The sequence below is a fragment of the Budorcas taxicolor genome, chromosome 3, assembly GCF_023091745.1.
Source record: "Budorcas taxicolor isolate Tak-1 chromosome 3, Takin1.1, whole genome shotgun sequence".
NCBI classification, from domain to species: Eukaryota; Metazoa; Chordata; class Mammalia; order Artiodactyla; family Bovidae; genus Budorcas; species Budorcas taxicolor.
The window spans coordinates 15,274,660-15,292,432 of NC_068912.1; the positions used below are offsets into that span (position 1 = coordinate 15,274,660).

The 17,773-nt window shown below is 39.3% G+C and overlaps 1 protein-coding gene and 2 non-coding genes across 4 annotated transcripts; all 3 read left to right on the forward strand.

The window, feature by feature from the left end:
• The first annotated feature begins 59 nt into the window (after positions 1-59).
• KHDC4 (KH domain containing 4, pre-mRNA splicing factor) lies at positions 60-16,999 on the forward strand. Of its 2 annotated transcripts, none has more exons than XR_008199126.1 (14): positions 60-159; positions 658-874; positions 3,747-3,875; positions 4,174-4,253; positions 5,692-5,744; positions 6,002-6,165; positions 7,434-7,645; positions 8,195-8,255; positions 10,158-10,215; positions 10,455-10,708; positions 12,391-12,564; positions 13,508-13,592; positions 14,798-14,889; positions 15,772-15,814. XR_008199126.1 is itself a non-coding variant. In XM_052637091.1 (14 exons), the coding sequence occupies exons 1-14, from the start codon at positions 122-124 to the stop codon at positions 15,969-15,971; spliced, it is 1,845 nt and encodes a 614-aa protein (XP_052493051.1). In that variant the 5' UTR covers positions 60-121; the 3' UTR covers positions 15,972-16,999. The 2 variants fall into 2 exon arrangements, 1 of the variants encoding a protein (XP_052493051.1); XM_052637091.1 differs by having other exon boundaries at positions 13,480-13,592; positions 15,772-16,999.
• LOC128045882 (small Cajal body-specific RNA 4) lies at positions 6,963-7,097 on the forward strand. The gene has a single exon (XR_008199212.1). It is a non-coding gene; the product is annotated as a small Cajal body-specific RNA 4 (non-coding RNA).
• Positions 11,402-11,533, forward strand: LOC128045877 (small nucleolar RNA SNORA42/SNORA80 family). The gene has a single exon (XR_008199207.1). It is a non-coding gene; the product is annotated as a small nucleolar RNA SNORA42/SNORA80 family (small nucleolar RNA).
• Positions 17,000-17,773: the final 774 nt, after the last annotated feature.

The following is a 17,773-nucleotide window of genomic DNA, read 5'->3' on the forward strand; positions in this document are numbered from 1 at the left end:
TTTACACCGGAACCGCTTTGCCTCACGACCGGAAGAGGCTCTGCGTAAGGGCGTTGGGGGCGGAAGTGACGGGAAGGTGGTAGTAGAGTAGTTGGCGGGTGGTTGATCAGACCCGGTCGCCATGTCCGCGGGGAGCGCGACACATCCTGGAGCCGGCGGGTAAAGCTTCGCGGGAGAGGGCATCTCAGGGAGCGTGGGGAGCAGGAGAGGCAGAGGGGTCATGGGAAGCAGCGTATGGGTGGAAGGGCCCTGAGGTGGGAAGTGGACACATTGGAGGGCCGGACTTTTGGGGCGAAGGGTGGTGAGCAGGCCTGGAGTCCCTTGAGAAGGCCGGCGGGGATCAGGAGGAGAAAAGCAGGGACTTCGGGAAGGCCGAACTAAGGGGGAGGCGGAGACGAGGACGTATGGGACAGAGTGGAATCTTAATAGGGATGACGGAGGAGAAAGGGAGTAGATTCTGGAACGAGGTTGGAAGAAGTATTTGGGGAAATGTTGCAGTAGTTCTAAGGAGAGACGGTAATTCCATTTCTGATAGGAGAGTCGGAATTGTAAAGGGAACATGATAGCGGGAAAATAGCGTGTTAAGGTGTCGTAAGGGGAGAAAAATATAACTGAAAGCTTTGATGGGGCCTAATGTTTTTTCTTTTACTTCCGTAGGCGCCGCAGCAAATGGGACCAACCAGCTCCAGCCCCCCTTCTGTTTTTGCCACCGGCGACCCCAGGTGGGGAGGTTACCAGTAGTGGGGGAAGCCCGGGGGGCTCCACAGCTGCACCCTCTGGAGCCTTGGACGCTGCAGCCGCTGTGGCGGCCAAGATCAATGCCATGCTCATGGCCAAAGGAAAGCTGAAACCAACTCAGAATGCTGCTGAGAAGGTATTGGAAGTTGAGGCGACTCTGCTAATTGCAATATTAATGGGGGTTATTTTGTAATCTTGTAATCTCCCAATAATTTGGATGAATGAAAGAGAAAACAGAGATACAGTAATTAAAGATACTTATATTTGAAACCTATTTGATGATATCTTGTGATTTGTTTTTAGGAGGCAGTTTGATTGAACTTAGTTCACTTAGTTCCGCTTAAGTTCTATGTATATAACAAGAATACTGGAGTGGGTTGCCATTCCCTTCTCCAGGAGATCTTCCCGACCCAGGGATTGAACCCGGATCTCCCGCATTGTAGGCAGATCCTTTACTGTCTAAGCCACCAGGGAAGTCATAATTATCTAAGGCAGTGGTGTAATATGTTTTTTGATAACATGTACGTTTTCCCTGAAGTCAGAAGAGAATTTCAGATAAATCGCGTGGTTTAAATTGTCCTGTCGAGTTAAAAAGCTGTAGATTCAGATAACTAATGACCGCCTAACTGAAGTGCAGTTAAACATGAACTAAGATGATTGATATGTGAGTTGTTTTGCTGTTTTCATACAAATTAGGAAATTATTTGGTCGTTTTATAAAATCTTTGTTATAATTAGAAGCTTACAACTGAAATGGGTCTGAACTTTGAAGCCTTTATCTTGATGGAGAATGCAAGAATTTTCCTATAGAATAAGGGGTATAGTTCTGTTTATATTGCTAGAATGCAAGCTTTGCGTTTGGGGAAAAAGCAACCTTGCGACAAGTATGGGGTGGATTATTGTCACCACTTTATAGATAAGGAAAATTAGGTTCATGAATGGAAAGTTAACTTGTCTTAAATCTGTGAATGGCAGGCGCAGATGTCTCACTTCAGTGTCCCTCAGACTCTGGGTATTTAGCTTTTGTGTGGAGTTGGAGAATTCAGTTTGTTCCAAGACAACCCATTCAATTGTAGTTTTCATGTGAAAAACAATTATTTTGGTTTAATTAAAATTGCTTTCCTTGATACATATGAAGAGTTCTACTTGAAAATGTAACACATGTGAAGTGATGGATATGTTAATTAGTGTTTGTGGTAATCATTTCATACTGTATGTGTATATATTTATATCAAAATGTAAAATTGTACACCTTAAGTGTTTACAGTTTTGTCAGTTGTACTTCAATAAAGCTGGGTGGGCTAGGGGGAGAAAGAAAATGCAATTCTTCAGCCTTCCAGTTTGTCAATAGATAATATCTATCAGTAGGCCAGAAGCTGTGTGGATGTTTTAATGCTTGAGTTCTGTGGATTTGGCGAAAACTTTTAGCGAATTGGAAGTTTGTTATTCATTGTATTTTTTGGTTTGAAAAGATAGTGTGAGTCAATTGTTTATTTGTAAAATCTAGAAGAAAATACTAAAAGCACATTGATGGAGATGGATGCTTGAATGTTAAAATTATTAATATTGATGTTACTCATTTGGACTCATTTTTTCTTCTAAAAAAGTAATCTCTAAAATGATGATTGAACCCAGCAGAAGGCAGCATGGTGCACGAATACTGGATTTAGAATCAGAATACCTACGTATGAAACCTAGAAGCCCCAGTTACTGGTTGTAAATGTTAAGATTTAGTTCCTTGGTTATGTTAGCCACATTTCAAGTGCTCAGTCGACGTGTGGATGGTGACACCCATATCGGACTGGCAAGTGGAAAACAAAGTTCTGTTGGACAACACTGATCCGCACCTTTAAAGGCATAAGGATTCAGTGAGACAGGTGTGTGAATGCATTTTGAAAGTCAGTAAAGGAAGAGGGATATTGTTGAGTTAGTTTGCTTCCGCATTTTTAAAATACCTGATGTGCAAATAAATAATCTGTATTTTACCTTCCTCGTGCTGTCCATGGCAACTAAGGATTGGGGGAGGCTATCTTGAGGTTAAAACTTTTGAGGTAACACTCAAATTCAGCTATCTGGAGTTGCCTGTAGTTTATTTTTTATTATTTTAGGGGGCCATGTCACATAGCTTGTGGGATCTTAATTCTCCAATCTGGGATTAAACTCAGGCCCTCAGCAGTGAAAGCTTGGCATCCTAACCACTAGACCACCAGGGAATTCCCTGTAGTTTATTTAAAATTTTTTTAAGTTTTATTAACTTTTTAAAATTATAGTTGATTTACAAAGTTATGCTAATTTCTGCTGTACAGCATTTTTTTCCGTTTTACTTTATATTATAGTTGATTTTACAGTGTCGTGGATTTGCCCATAGTTTAAATTGAGAGGAAACAGTCAGGTTTCAGAATCTTACTTGTCTTTTCATTCATTCTCTTTGTTCTTCCTTAAGTGAGTAATGGGATGTGAACTGGATACAATTTAAGGATTTCTGAGGTTTCTGTAGGAATAGAATTTTTTTGTGTTGTGTAGGTCACATTGTGACTCTAGTGTTGGCGCATAGGCAGCTTTCTGTTACACAGATGAGATGTATGAGTAGTTGGACTCAGGTTGGGCATGAACTTGACTCTACCCTATATTTTACTACACCTGTAGCTATCTAATTGAGCAGTAAAGCATCATAACTTGGCCTTTAATTTTCATTTTGGAGATTGCAGCTTTTAGTCCATAGCGTTTCTGTAATCATATGGTCATAAAAATGCACACAGAGCCAAGGTTACAAAGATATCTAATGGTGGCCTTCAAGTAAATTGACTGTACTTGGTGTCATTTTATGGAGGTTTTGTTTGCTTTTTATTTTGTTGATGATGAATGACCAGGGAATATTTCCAGGTGTGTTTGCTCGGGGGAGGGGATTGGTAAGGAGTTAGTGGCACTTGGGAAAGTATAATTTTAAATTGAATAGCAAGGAGATTACTTCGTCATATGAACTTTTTAATGTAATTTCTTCTGTTACAGCTTCAGGCCCCTGGCAAAGGCCTAACTAGCAATAAAAGCAAGGATGACCTGGTTGTGGCTGAAGTAGAGATCAACGATGTGCCTCTCACGTGTCGGAACTTGCTGACCCGAGGACAGACCCAAGATGAGGTATGGAGATGTGGGGCCTCTGTGGGGAAGGTGGTGGGTGGGTGTAGTGTCAGATTTTTATTAGTGGTTTTGGGTCTGCAAAGTCAGGATTGGGTTTGACTGTGGAAGAACTTCCTTGTGAAGATAAACAGATAGGGGTGGATTCCTTGAGTTAGTTTGAGTTAAAATTTCAAGATAATAGGAGAGAACTCACTCCTACATATTGATGGAGTGAATGAATGGGGAAAATCTATATCCTGCTGCCTGTCATTGACCTCAGTGAATTGCCAAATCATCTAATACATTGTTTGCTTTTTAGATCAGCCGACTTAGTGGGGCTGCAGTGTCAACTCGAGGGAGGTTCATGACAACTGAGGAGAAGGCCAAAGTAGGACCAGGGTATGTATGCATATCCTATACTTTGGGGAAGAGTTGGACATAGGACTCACATTAGCTTCATATTTGTCATTTGTAGGGAATATGTGTACATGTTTGGTTAGTAGCTATACACACGCACATGTGCGCTCACTCACTTTATAACAGAATTTGAGACATCTCAAAACAGATGTAAGAAGTATTGGCAGCTGTTTCTTTTGCTGTTTGGTTTTTTACTTGACAATTAGTGCTTTTACTGGAGGAAGTAAATTAGACTAAACTGTGAAAGAAGACAGTAGTTGTTAATATTTACTGTATGTCTAAATTTTTTTCTGTGGAAATATTTCCCCCAACAAGTGGGTTCCTACTTTGTCATAATCTCCCTTTTAGAAAAATCCTTTTATCAGATTCCTTATTGCCACTGTGATGATGATAGGTTGTAAGTTGTCCATATAAAGGTTTCATCTTAGTTTAGTTTCATTATTTCCATTATCCAGTTTTTGAGGGCAGGTATTCAGGCAGTGCAACATTTTTCATATTGGCTTAAACTAAATATAATTAGGAGGCAAAATTTGCTCTTTACCCCAGGCTAAGACTGTATTTTAACCTTGCATATGTGCTGCTTGCTATTTTAAACATTTTTTTCTTTAAACAGTTATGTTTTGCCTACAGCTTTTTATTAGTATGGTTTTTGATCACTTTCTTTATTATCATCACAATTTAAGTGAGTTTATGGTTTTGTTTTGTTAAGAATGTGTTTGTTTTTGGCTGTATTGGGTCTTCGTTGGACTTTAATCTAGTTGCAGCAAGGAGGAGCTACTCTTTGTTGTGGAGCATGGGCTTCTCATTGTGGTGGCTTCTCATGTTGCAGAACATGGGCTCTGCCTGCGTGGGCTTCAGTAGTTGCTGCCCACCAGCTTCGTTGTTCTGCAGTGTGTGGAATCGTCCCAGACCAGGGATGTCCTCTGTTCTGGCACGCATATTCTTAACCACTGAACCACCAAGGAAGCCCCATGTTATGTTGAGAGTCTTAACGAGTCTTCTCAGTTGGGTGTGAACCTTTAAAGAAATATGCATGTGTATATATATGCCACCACCCTTGGCACATTAGGTTGGATAGCCAAGAGCCCATTTGTCCATAACTTACTAGACAGCCAGCAGAAAGAAATGCTGTTCTCAAACACTGGGTTATCCAGAAGACTAGAGATTAATGTTCATGAGCCTAGAAGAGCATATTTGATCCCTGTGTGGCCCCATTTACTTTAAGCAGCCAGCAAGTATTCATTCGCCAGCTATAAAACCGTGTTCTTAGAAATTTAACTAGCAACAGCCATTTTCATGTATATGGTCTCCTTTACTTATTTAGAAACATTTGAGTGATAACAGATTAGGTTTGGTGACCCATTTGACCCCTTTGGTTGTGACCAGCTCGCTGTCATCATTTTAATATTTCTCTTTATAGGGATCGTCCATTGTATCTTCATGTTCAGGGCCAGACACGGGAATTAGTGGACAGTAAGTAATTGTTTTGACTCGCATACTGCTTTTTGTGAAGAGCAAAGTGTTATATGTAATAAGTTGGCAAACTGTTTGTTCCTGGTGGCTGTTTTAACTCTTCTTTATGATAAAGAACTACTCATGAATATATTTGGGTAATCTATAAAATGGATTAAAAACACAAGTAACTGAGGATTGGCCTGTGTTTATCATTATTGTGTATCTGTTCGTTCATTTCTTTAGTGTAGTACCTTACTGTCTGTGTTTTTCCCTAGGAGCTGTAAACCGAATCAAAGAAATCATTACCAATGGAGTAGTCAAAGCTGCCACAGGGACAAGTCCAACTTTTAATGGTGCAACAGTCACTGTCTATCACCAGCCAGCACCCATTGCACAGCTGTCTCCAGCTGTTAGCCAGAAGCCTCCCTTCCAGTCAGGGGTATGTTTTATGGAGAGGTCATTAACAGTGTTATCATTGCTGTAAAAATGATATATGCCAAATACTATAGGGAGTATGAAGAAAAAAAATAAAACCCTGAAACTCCAACCTAAAAGTTACCCCCATTGATAATCCTATTAATGGACCATCTAGGTTACTGAGAGGTAGTGAACATCTGAACACACATCTCTTTATACTGATACATTCTAGATGTCAACTTAAAAAAAAAAAGCATAACATGAGAGTTGAGAATTAAGTTTTATTTGGGCCAGTATGACAACGGTAGCCCGGGAGATAGTGCCTCAAATAATTCTCAGAGACTGTTCCAGAGAGATAGAGAGAAAGGGCAGTATATATGTGATTTTGGTAAAGTGAGAGTACATGTAATTAAGCATGTTTATTTTTTAGAAAGTTCTTCTGGTCTGATAAAGCTTCTTCTAGTCACAAGAAATAGTCATCACCATGAAGGATTTTAGTGCTTTTCTAGGTACAAGGAGATATAAAAATTAGACTCATAGAATCAGCTCTTGAGAATAGCTAGCTATTTGAAAACCTGTCCTGCCAGTTTTCTGGGAGTGCAAGAGTGCCTCATTTCTATTTTCCACCCTGAACGCCTTTCAGAAGGTATTGAAGTTCAGCAGTGGCAACAGCACATGATTTAATCCTTGCAGAGGGAGATGGCAAGCATGCATGGCAAGTGCCAGTTTGTGGTTGACATAGCAAAGGGACTGTTGGAGCGAAGAGGACACGTACTGTGCATTTTGAAGTCAGTGGTTTGGTTTAAATTAGTAAACTTAACTGGAGGACTAAGAAGGCTGAGTCTGATGAAGCAAGACTCTGCTGATACAATCCTCCTAGAAAAAAAGGGTTGGAGAGAGCAGCCCTCCGTGTGTTATAGAATATCACAGGGTTGACTGTACTACCCAACATTCTACTCCAGCTTTACAGGAGACTGTCTTTGCTGTTTCTTATACAGTAAGTGGATTTACTTACTCAGTATTGAATCTTGGGTTTTCACTTCTTAAATAGATTTTCACTGAACAGAGTAAGATGTTAATGTTGTAGGTATGTACATGGAATATGTAGTTTGTGTTTAAGCAACTTGATAGGGTTTATTTTTTAGGTTCATGGTAGGAATTACAGGGGGGTCTTTATTCTGGAAGTGATTGAAAGTATCTGGAGGATTAAAGTATTTTGCCTAATAATTTTCATTTTTAGGATTTATTTATGTATTCTGTTTTAATTAGAGATATTCTGTTCTTCTGCAGATGCATTATGTTCAAGATAAATTATTCGTGGGTCTTGAACATGCTGTGCCCACTTTTAATGTCAAGGAGAAAGTGGAAGGTCCAGGCTGCACCTATTTGCAGCACATTCAGATTGAAACAGGTGCCAAAGTCTTCCTACGAGGGAAAGGCTCAGGCTGCATTGAGCCAGCATCTGGCCGAGAAGCTTTTGAACCTATGTACATTTACATCAGGTACGGATAGATAGAGCCAAGGACATTTGGATGCTTGTCAGCTGATCAGTACAGGCAGAAATGACTCAAGAGGAGCAAGAGAATATGAGCTTAATAAGTAGTAGCATTAGGAACTTAAGTAAATAATAGCAGTAATCGCTTTGTAATTAGTTAATAAAAACTGAAGTAGAGGTGTGATTGGATTTTTTTAGTATTTACATCTTTGGGTTTTATAAGAGTCTGTGATCATAAAATGAGCTGCAGTAAGCCTGAAATAACTTTCATTTAAACCTACGACAATACATTTAAAAATTAGTGATCTTTAAATAGGCTTTGTTTATATCAAGAAATACCGTTACTCAAAGAAGGAGACCATAACATTTGTGGTAATGATATTAGTTATATCTTGAAGGGCTTAAGGACTATTTTTGTGTTTCTGTTTTGTGATATTCAGAAACTTAGATTTGTGCTACATTGACTATACTGCATTTAGAAAACAGCATACAAAGCAGAATTCTGTATCTTTTCTTTTTCTTTCTTTCAAATTTATTGGTTCTTACGTCTCTACAGTCATCCCAAACCAGAAGGCCTAGCTGCTGCCAAGAAGCTCTGTGAGAATCTCTTGCAAACAGTAAGTTATATTTATCTGTCTGAAACTCATTTAGAAGATCTACTGCCGTCTTGGACTGTGTCTTAGCTATTTTTCTACCTGTATGCGTTTCCTAGGCCTCCCATATCAAATTCCCACAAACCAGATGACAAAACAACAGACCTTTATTCTCTCATAGTTCAGGAAGCCAGAAGTCCAAAATCAAGGTGTGGCCAAGCTAGGTTCCTTCTGAAGGCTCCGAGGGAGAATCCATTCCATTCCTCTCAACTAGCTTGTTAACAATTAACCTGTAGTCCTTGGCATTCTTTGCCTTGTGTCAGCTTAACTCTGCCTCCATCTTCACCTGGCCTTTCCTGTGTCTCTCTTACCTCCTCTCATAAGAAGGAGGAGATTTGATTTTACAGTCCACTCTAATCCAGCCTGACTGCAACTTAATGATCTCCATCTGTAAAGACCTTCTTGTTGCCAAACGAGGTCATATTCTAGTGTTCTTGGCAGACATAAATTTGGTAGGGGGTTGGAACAACACTTCAAACTACTGCACCATTCCAGCAACTTATACTCTCTGTACGGAAGTCAGACTCCCCTAGCCAGGGTCACTGTTGACTTGCATTTCTTCTTCAGGAGCTGTTTCAGTATGACATTTCCACTATATAGTATCATACAGTCTCAGTGTTGTCAGTTACTTAAATACCACTATTAATCCTGGTCAGGTTGTTTATGATCTGAATTCCAAATTTAATATTAGCTCTAGATGAGGTGGGTTGAGTTATCACAGTTGGAAGCCAGTCATCCTTTGCGGTATCCTTTGGGCTTCTTTGGCTGTCCATTCTGTTTATTCTATAATCAAATAACCAGAAGTTAAACCATAGGTTTTTTATAGCACCTAAAGGAAATCAGGTTCTAGGGGTTGAATATGTTCAATCTTGTGTTATTTGGTAATTTAAGGAATTTGGTATCAGGCATCTCAGGATGAAGCTGTTATTTCCTTTGCTTTTGCAAGGTAACCTGACTTACCAGCCCTTGTCTCATATAACTTCCTTGACCAGTTCCTCATCTTTTTCTTTGTTGTACTTACTAAGTAGCAACAAAGTTGGACTTAGTAAGATCCTTATAATGAAGAACTGGATGGAAGAGGTAATAAACCTTCATTAAACAATGAGCTCCGTAAGAGCAAATTACCCAGTAAATAAAAGAATGAATGATTTCTCTACAGTTAAACAGAAAACTTAAAAATATCTTAACTGATTAATTTCTGTGGTTCTGTGAATGATTTTCTACCCTAGAATTGGGTCAAGTGGGGGGTGGTTAGGATGCTCCACTCAAATTGCTTCCCTAATGTGTGATACCCCGGTTCGATCCCTGGGTTGGGGAAGATCCCCTGGAGAAGGGAAAGGCTACCCACTCCGGTATCCTGGCCTGGAGAATTCCCGTAGTCCATGGGGTCGCAAAGAGTCAGACATAACTGAGCGACTTTCACTTCACTTAGGGTGCTCCTGATGTCCATGTCTCTTGTTCCCCAAACCTGGGTTAGTAATTTAGTGGTGTGCCTTATTAAAATTAAGAGTGTGTGTGCGCTCAGTTGTGTTTGACCCTTGGTGATCCCGTGGACTGCAGCCCACCAGACTCCTGTCCGTGGGATTCTCCCAGCAAGAATACTGGAATAGGTTGCCATTCCCCCTGCAGGGAATCTCTGAACCAGGGAATCTAACCCGTGTCTTCTGCATTGGCAGGCGAATTCTTTACCACTGAACTCCTTGGGAGGCCCCCAAATTTAGATTAAACGAGTCTAATAAATTTGACTGAAACATTGATGGAAATGTTTTGGCTTCTAATTGGCTTTGATCCTGGAATTATATATCCTTGTATATACTAAGTGAGTTGAGACTGTTCCATATTGATCTGTTCCCCTTCACTTTCCAGGTTCACGCTGAATACTCTAGATTTGTGAACCAGATCAATACTGCTGTACCTTTACCAGGTGTGTATGTCTTGAAGTGGTAAAAGGAAATATTTTGGTAGTGATATTAATGAATAAAGTAAGATACTCGAAGTTAAAGGAACTGTGCCAGGGCACTAATAATATTCACTTTAACTTAGGGTAATTTGGAAAGCCATTTGTGCCTCAGTAGTTTTCTTCCCTAGAGATTAAGTTTAATATTCAGCTAAAATGTCTCATTCTGCTGCAGCTGATTAAACACTTTTTTTCTTCCCCCTCAGGCTATACACAACCCTCTGCTATAAGTAGTGTCCCTCCTCAGCCACCATATTATCCATCCAATGGCTATCAGTCTGGTTACCCTGTTGTTCCCCCTCCTCAGCAGCCAGTTCAACCTCCTTACGGAGTACCAAGTATAGTGCCACCAGCTGTTTCTTTGGCACCTGGAGTCTTGCCAGCATTACCCACTGGAGTTCCACCTGTGCCAACACAATACCCGATAACACAAGTGCAGCCTCCAGCTAGCACTGGACAGGTAGGTTGCCAGGATATGAAATACGAGACCGTTGAATTAGGAAAAGTTGGGACGGGGAGGGGGTGGAAAGGTGCTGGTATTATTCAGAAGCAACTGGAATTCGAGGTGTTTCTTCCTGTGTTCCCACCATCGAACTACCTGAGTACTTTGGAATAGTGTGTACATGTGTATATTTATCCTAAAGTTTACAGTTTTATGACTTTTGCCGCCAAATACTTCAGAGCACAAGTTGTCGAGCTTTTCACGAAGGGCTGGAAGGTAAATATTTTAGGCTTTGTGGGCCATACAGTTTCTGCCATAACTACTGTACTCTTGCTGTAGTGGAAAAGCCGTTTCTACACTAGGAAATGGATGAGCATGACCATGTTCCAATAACTTGATTTACAAAAACAGATAGCAGGCAAGAATCATAGTTTACCTGTCCTGGGCTTTGCAGTGTTAAAGTTCTCACGGATTAGGGCTGGCATACCACACTCGTCTAAATGATAGGAACTGATTTGCTAATCTTAGAAGAAATATATCATATACAGGTGTTCTGGGCCAAGAGGTATGTGAGCTTCCTTAATGAAAGGATTATAAATGCTGGTATATATTTCTCAAGCTAGGAAAGTAGAATTTTAGGAAAAGAATAAGTAGCCAGCTCGTTTAGATTATGTACCCTTCTTCTTAGAGGCAGGGGAAAGACTAATGAAAGCATGGTAATGGATTTATGGTAGGTCCTCCTCTGTGGGCCTCTCATAGTGTACCCATGCCAGAGAAAACAGCCTCGAACCATTGCCCAGTCCCTACCTGTGGGCTGTGAGCACTGAAAGCGGTTGTACAGTGTGAAACCAAAAATGGGCTTATGAACTCAATTCTGTTTGTGGTGCCTTAGTCATAATTATATTACCTTATATTTAGGCAGAGCTATAGTTCTGCAGCTTTGAGCCGCATTCTCTTGTAATTGGGAAGCAATATAGCAGAATGGTTAAGAGTATGGGTTTAGAGATAGACTGGCAGGGTCCATGATGCTTCCCCATTTTTGAGCTGTGTCATCTTGGCAGAGAACTTAATCTATCCAGGCTCTAGTTTTCTTTATATATAAAATGGCATGATCATTATAATCCAGAGTTGCAAGGATTAAGTAAGCAGTCAATAAATATTAGCTGTTATTAATGAAAGTTTTCCTTTTAGAAGTGCTTGTTTTCTCTAATATATCTATCTTTTCCTTTTCGGAACAACCTCTTAAAACTATTATACTTGTTCTTGACATAGTTTATCCATGGAAATGATAGATGAAGTTGTATTTGCCACACAAGCCTTAGCAGCATTTATGATCCAGAAAGAGCTAATTACATTGATTAAAGGGCTTTAAATAAGAGAATGTTCTTGCTTGAACTTCTGAACTAAGTAAGTGACTGGAGTGTCTATTGTTTGTTCATGATCATGTTTGCTCCTGATGGCAAAAATGTGCAGCAGGTTTTTCCTGAGAGTTCAAAACTTTCAATTTCATGTTAGCTGCCGTGAAGGTAGGAAGACTAGGTGATACTGTTACCAAATTATACTTGACGGAAACTCAGGACCAGAAGATGAAGGATGTACATGCATCATATTGATCACTAAAGTATGTTGTAAACATCCTTTAGTTATTTGTTGGTTGGGCATTCTCACACTTTTTCCTCCTTGGTTTGTTTTGGTCCCAGAGTCCGATGAGTGGGCCTTTTATTCCTGCTGCTCCTGTCAAAACTGCCTTGCCTGCCGGCCCCCAGCCCCCACCCCAGCCCCAGCCCCCACTCCCAAGTCAACCCCAGGCACAGAAGAGGCGATTCACAGAGGAGCTACCAGATGAACGAGAATCTGGACTTCTTGGATACCAGGTTAAATAAAATATCCTATCTTACTTATCTCATCTTATCTTACTGTATTCTCCCTTTAAAGAAAGATAAGGTCACATCTGTGTCAACTGTCCTCCCAATACTAGGATTTCTGCATTCTGGAATCCATTTAAATAAGATAGTTATCCTTAGGGATTAAGTTAAACCAAGAGTGATTCCCTTTGGGTGGGTTTTGTTTTTGGGTCAGGGAGATAAGAGAATACAGAGCTCTCCACCTAGAGAGAAGTCTCCTATGACTAGCATCTGGAAGTTCTGTAAAATTCTGCACTTCCTCTTTATACAGCAGACTCTTGAAAGCCTCTTACAGCTTGTAGTGAAATGAGTAGGGAAGAACTGTTACTCTACCAATATATGGTTTGTATTTAAAACCTTGGCACTGTTCTTTTTCTCCCTGCTAAACAAGAGGGTGGTGTAATTCTCTAATTCCTACACCCCTGAAAAAACAGTAGCCAGAAATGCAGTGATTCTGTGCATGGATGTGATTATAAACTCATTCACTGATGAGTCTTTTTAGATTATTAAAATACATAATTTTGGTACAGTCTTGTTTTATCCGGAGAAGTACTTCTGCCAGAATCCTCTGAAGCATTCTTTGAACCAGACATTCTTTGAAGCATTTTTGTAGTTTATAACTAGATTTATACAAACCAGTTAAGTCATAGATAATTGAAAACATAAAGACATAGCATAATGAAGCACAAAGTCTCTGGCCAAGTCCTACAGAGAAAAGTGATAGTCTGTGCTTTGAGTATAGTTAACTCCAAATCCCAGAGAGCTGTGTAGTACAGCTTACTGCAGTTTATCAGAAAGATGAGGCACTTGACAGTTACATTAAGGAGCTAAAGTCAATACGGCAGTTGTAGATTTGCTAATGCCACTGTATTTTTCTGCTCATAGCATGGACCCATTCATATGACTAATTTAGGTACAGGCTTCTCCAGTCAGAATGAGATTGAAGGTGCAGGATCGAAGCCGGCAAGTTCCTCAGGCAAAGAGCGAGAGAGGGACAGGTAAGTTAGTTGGAACAGAATTATATGGATATGTTCAGATGTCATTTTTCTTTTTGCAACATTAATGTGAATAATGATCGTTGCTACGAGCACCCATGTTAAACTGAGATGAAATCATTTGGATCAGATAATCTCCTGTTCATTGTAATGGATGCGGTAATGGAAAATATGATGATATCCTTTACACAGTCTTAGAATCACTTATACTCAACCTTGAATAGTTCAGTACTTGATTATTCAGGTATCTGCCTTTATTTTTTTTGTCTGTGTCTTAGCCATTTTCCTAAGGATAGACAGTAAAAGAAGTATTACACAATCAAACCATTTTTGCTACTTAGAATCATAGAAATCATGGGTGGAGGTACTTGAATGAGATTCCAGCCTGCCACCCAGTGCTTGAATTCTCCTCTCCTATATTACGTTAGCCTTCACAAGATGGAGCTGGTTTTTATCACAGCAGTTCATTCTTTCATATTCATTCACTCTGTTTTTTTTCCATAAGGATATCATACTTTGCTTTTTTTTCATACTTTAATTCTTGATGCATCATTTTATAAACTGCCTAGAAATATGTACTGTGATTGGCAAATCCCATTAGTGGATATACCATGTTTTACGGTAGTTGAAAGTATACAAAGGCATATTCAAACGAATAGCTGGGACAACTACTTTCAGGTCATGACAAATACAATTTACATTGGAAAGACCTCTTTTTTTTCTTTTATTTTGAAGTATAGTTTGTTTACAATGTTGCATTAGTTTTAAGTGTACAACAAAGTGATTTACTTGCTGTACATACATATCTATTTTTTTTTTCAGATTCTTTTCCCTTTGAGATTATTCCATAATGTTAAATATAGTTCCCTATTACAACTTTAATTTGTTTTTTTACTCATTCTATTATATCCTTATAATCTTACAACTTTTGTTTTTGGCCACACTGCATGGCATGTGAGATCTTAGTTCCCTGACCAGGGGTTGAACCCAGGGCACTGGTAGTGAAAGCGTTGGGTCCTAGCCACTGGACTGCCAGGAAATTTCCTAATCTTACAACTTGATAATTGCTTGAAAAAAGTGGTGTCAGGTAGAAAGGGTTGAAATTAATGGTTAAAATGAACTTTTATTTGCAGATTGTATTGTTATTCAACTTCTTATGTACTGGAAAGGTTGAATGTGTCTGAAAAATTGTTTTTAACTTTTAACAGGCAGTTGATGCCTCCACCAGCCTTTCCAGTGACTGGAATAAAAACAGAGTCTGACGAAAGGAATGGGTCTGGGACTTTAACAGGGAGTCATGGTGAGTAAGGTGTAGCTGGGGGAGCAAGGAAATGGCTAAGACTGGTCTTAAGCTGTTAGCTTTCTAATCTGATATTCATTCAGGTTGACTTATTCAGGTGTTTAATCCAACCTCTATAATCTGTTGGCTAATGAGAATACTTTTTTTTGTTTGTTTGTTTATAAGGACATCATGTAGTTACACAGCCTTTTATTTTCAACCGACGTGTGTCTAGAAAAGAGTCAGTCGACTTACACTTTATACATAGCGTCAGTGACATTTAGGAAAAAGTAATGATTGGTAGGTCATTTCAGAACTTTGTTGCCTTTGTTGTTTGAATACCGGGAGGTAACCTGATGCAGCCTTAGAAGACTTTTGTGTTGGGAGCTGAGCTGCCTCTCACCTTGTATCTCTTACTTACTGGTCGGGAATGGTCAGCCAGTGTCTTTTTTAAAATGTTGCTTCTTAGTATCTCAGAACTCTAAATTTGGAGAGGTCCATAAATGGGATTGTTTTCCTTTGCCTATAGTCATAAAAATGAACAGAAGAAAGTACATTTTTTTTCTTTTCTTCTCTTTTAACTTTTTAAAGGTGAAATATTAGACTCCAGAGACTGACTTGCTAACTTTCCCTTTTTTTTTTTTTTCTTTTTTTTTTTTGTGTGTGTGTTTCTTTTTTCTTTCTCTGTTTTCTTACATGGTTCTGGTGGATTCCCATTTGCTGATGCTGGTGCTGTTTTTCGTGTGATCTTCAACGTTTTTGGGTGACCATTGACCCTGTGACCTCAAAATGGTGTCCAACTAACCACAATTAACATCTTTTTTTTTAATTAACGAATTTATGGTATTATCTTTTTTTTTTCTTCTTGGTGGGGAATGGGGTTGGGGTTATTCTCTCTTCTAGATTATCCAGTCAAGAAAATGAAGACTACAGAGAAGGGGTTTGGCTTGGTGGCTTATGCTGCAGATTCATCTGACGAAGAGGAGGAACACGGAGGTCATAAAAATGCAAGTAGTTTTCCACAGGGCTGGAGTTTGGGATATCAGTATCCTTCATCACAACCACGAGCTAAACAGCAGATGCCATTCTGGATGGCTCCATAGGCAACAGTGGAGCAGAGATTTGAGCCTTGGTGACTCTAGCAATAATGCATGCATTTGATTTAATAATAAGACTCTGGGGCCTGTACGGGGAACCATCTTGGACTTTTACAGAAGTCAGTGATGGGGAAAAAGAAAAAAAAGTCAGTGATGAGTGTTCCCTTTCTTAAAGGGTTTCCATTCTTTTTTAAAAAAAAAATACCCTTATTTCTGCAGTGGCATAGCATCTGTTAAAATTTACTTAGAATCACAAATTTGTCTCAAGCTTTTTAACAGTTGGTGAAATGTGCTTGTTCAACAGGGTCATTCCAATATACCCTTGACCTGGTCCAGCCTTTTCCAAATGAATAGCCCTTATTCTGACATAAAGCAAGTTTTATTTGTATTTTACTACTGTGGTCAATTTTGATAATAACTGATTCCAAACAAAGCCTTACTATTTATTAGTGGGGAAATGATTTTAAGACCATCCTTTCCTTTCAGTATTTAAATCTAAAAAGTCCTCATCCCTATTTCATTTTTTGGATTCTTTGTTTTGGAAAATGCAAATGCATTACTAATACAAAACTGTTGGATATAGCTGAATCCTGGGATATTGAAGGTTTTTTTCCATTGGGATGAGTCAAAGCTGGTACCTTTCAGGCATTCTTGTCTCAGATAACCGTTGCTGTTTTTACTGCCCGTCTAAGCTCCTTGTCTTCAACTGAGTCTGAGAAAATTACTTGATCCAAAGCTGGTCAGAACTCATCACAGAAATGACATCCAGTGGTCTGTCTCTCTGAGAACTGGTTGCAACTGAAAATAGAGAGATTTGACTGCTTGGAATAAATGGTGGACTTAGTGACTGAAATTGCAACTTGTCCTTTTTCTTGGCATTACAGGTTTTGCCAAAAGAACTTTTTTGTATCAAATATTGATGTGTGAAAGTGAAGGAGCTAGTCTGCTGAACCAGGAGTAGTTTGAGATACTGAACTGTCGTTTTTGCACATTTGAATACTTTGCAGACTGGCTTTGTATAAACGTATCCTCTGGTTTCCTATATGTTGTAAATATTTAGATCATAATTTCATTATAAATAAATGTATAAATATTCTGCTTGTGGTTTCTTTGTTCTTTATTCCACAACCCATCCATATATGAGAATTCATAACCTTTTTTACTTGTGTGTTTTAGCCTCTCAGTGGTGTCTGACTCTTTACAACCCTGTGGGCTGTAGCCTGCCAGGTTCCTATATCCATGGAATTCTCCAGGCAAGAATACTGGAGTGGGTAGCCATTCCCTTCTCCAGGGGATCTTGACCCAGGGATCAAACCTGGGTCTCCCTCATTGCAGGCAGATTCTTTACCCTCTGAGCCACCAGGGAAGTCCCAACATAATGCTATTATAGCTCCATCAGAAAAATACATACATAGACCCAAAAATTTACATGTAGTTCCAAAAGTTTTATGACTGTACCAAGTAAACCCTTAAAAATTCAAATGAAAATAGAGGATTTTTATGATGGATATTTTTCACTTTCATATTGTCCCCCTTTATTGAAGATGGTTAAAGGTACTGAGTGAAGGAAGCATTTTTAAAGGAAATGCAAATTATTCTTGGAAAAATCTGCTTCAAAAAGAAGGAAGGGTGCAAAAGTTGCAATAGAAAAATTTCCCAGTGGGGTTGTTTGTGCTACCTACAGGTGGATATAGTTGATAACTCCTTCATTTGTGCTGTTATTTAAGGCCACCTGAAAACTCGAATTATCATTTCCCGTGGGAAGGCATATTCCTTAAAAATTAAAAAAAATTTTTTTCTAAATATTT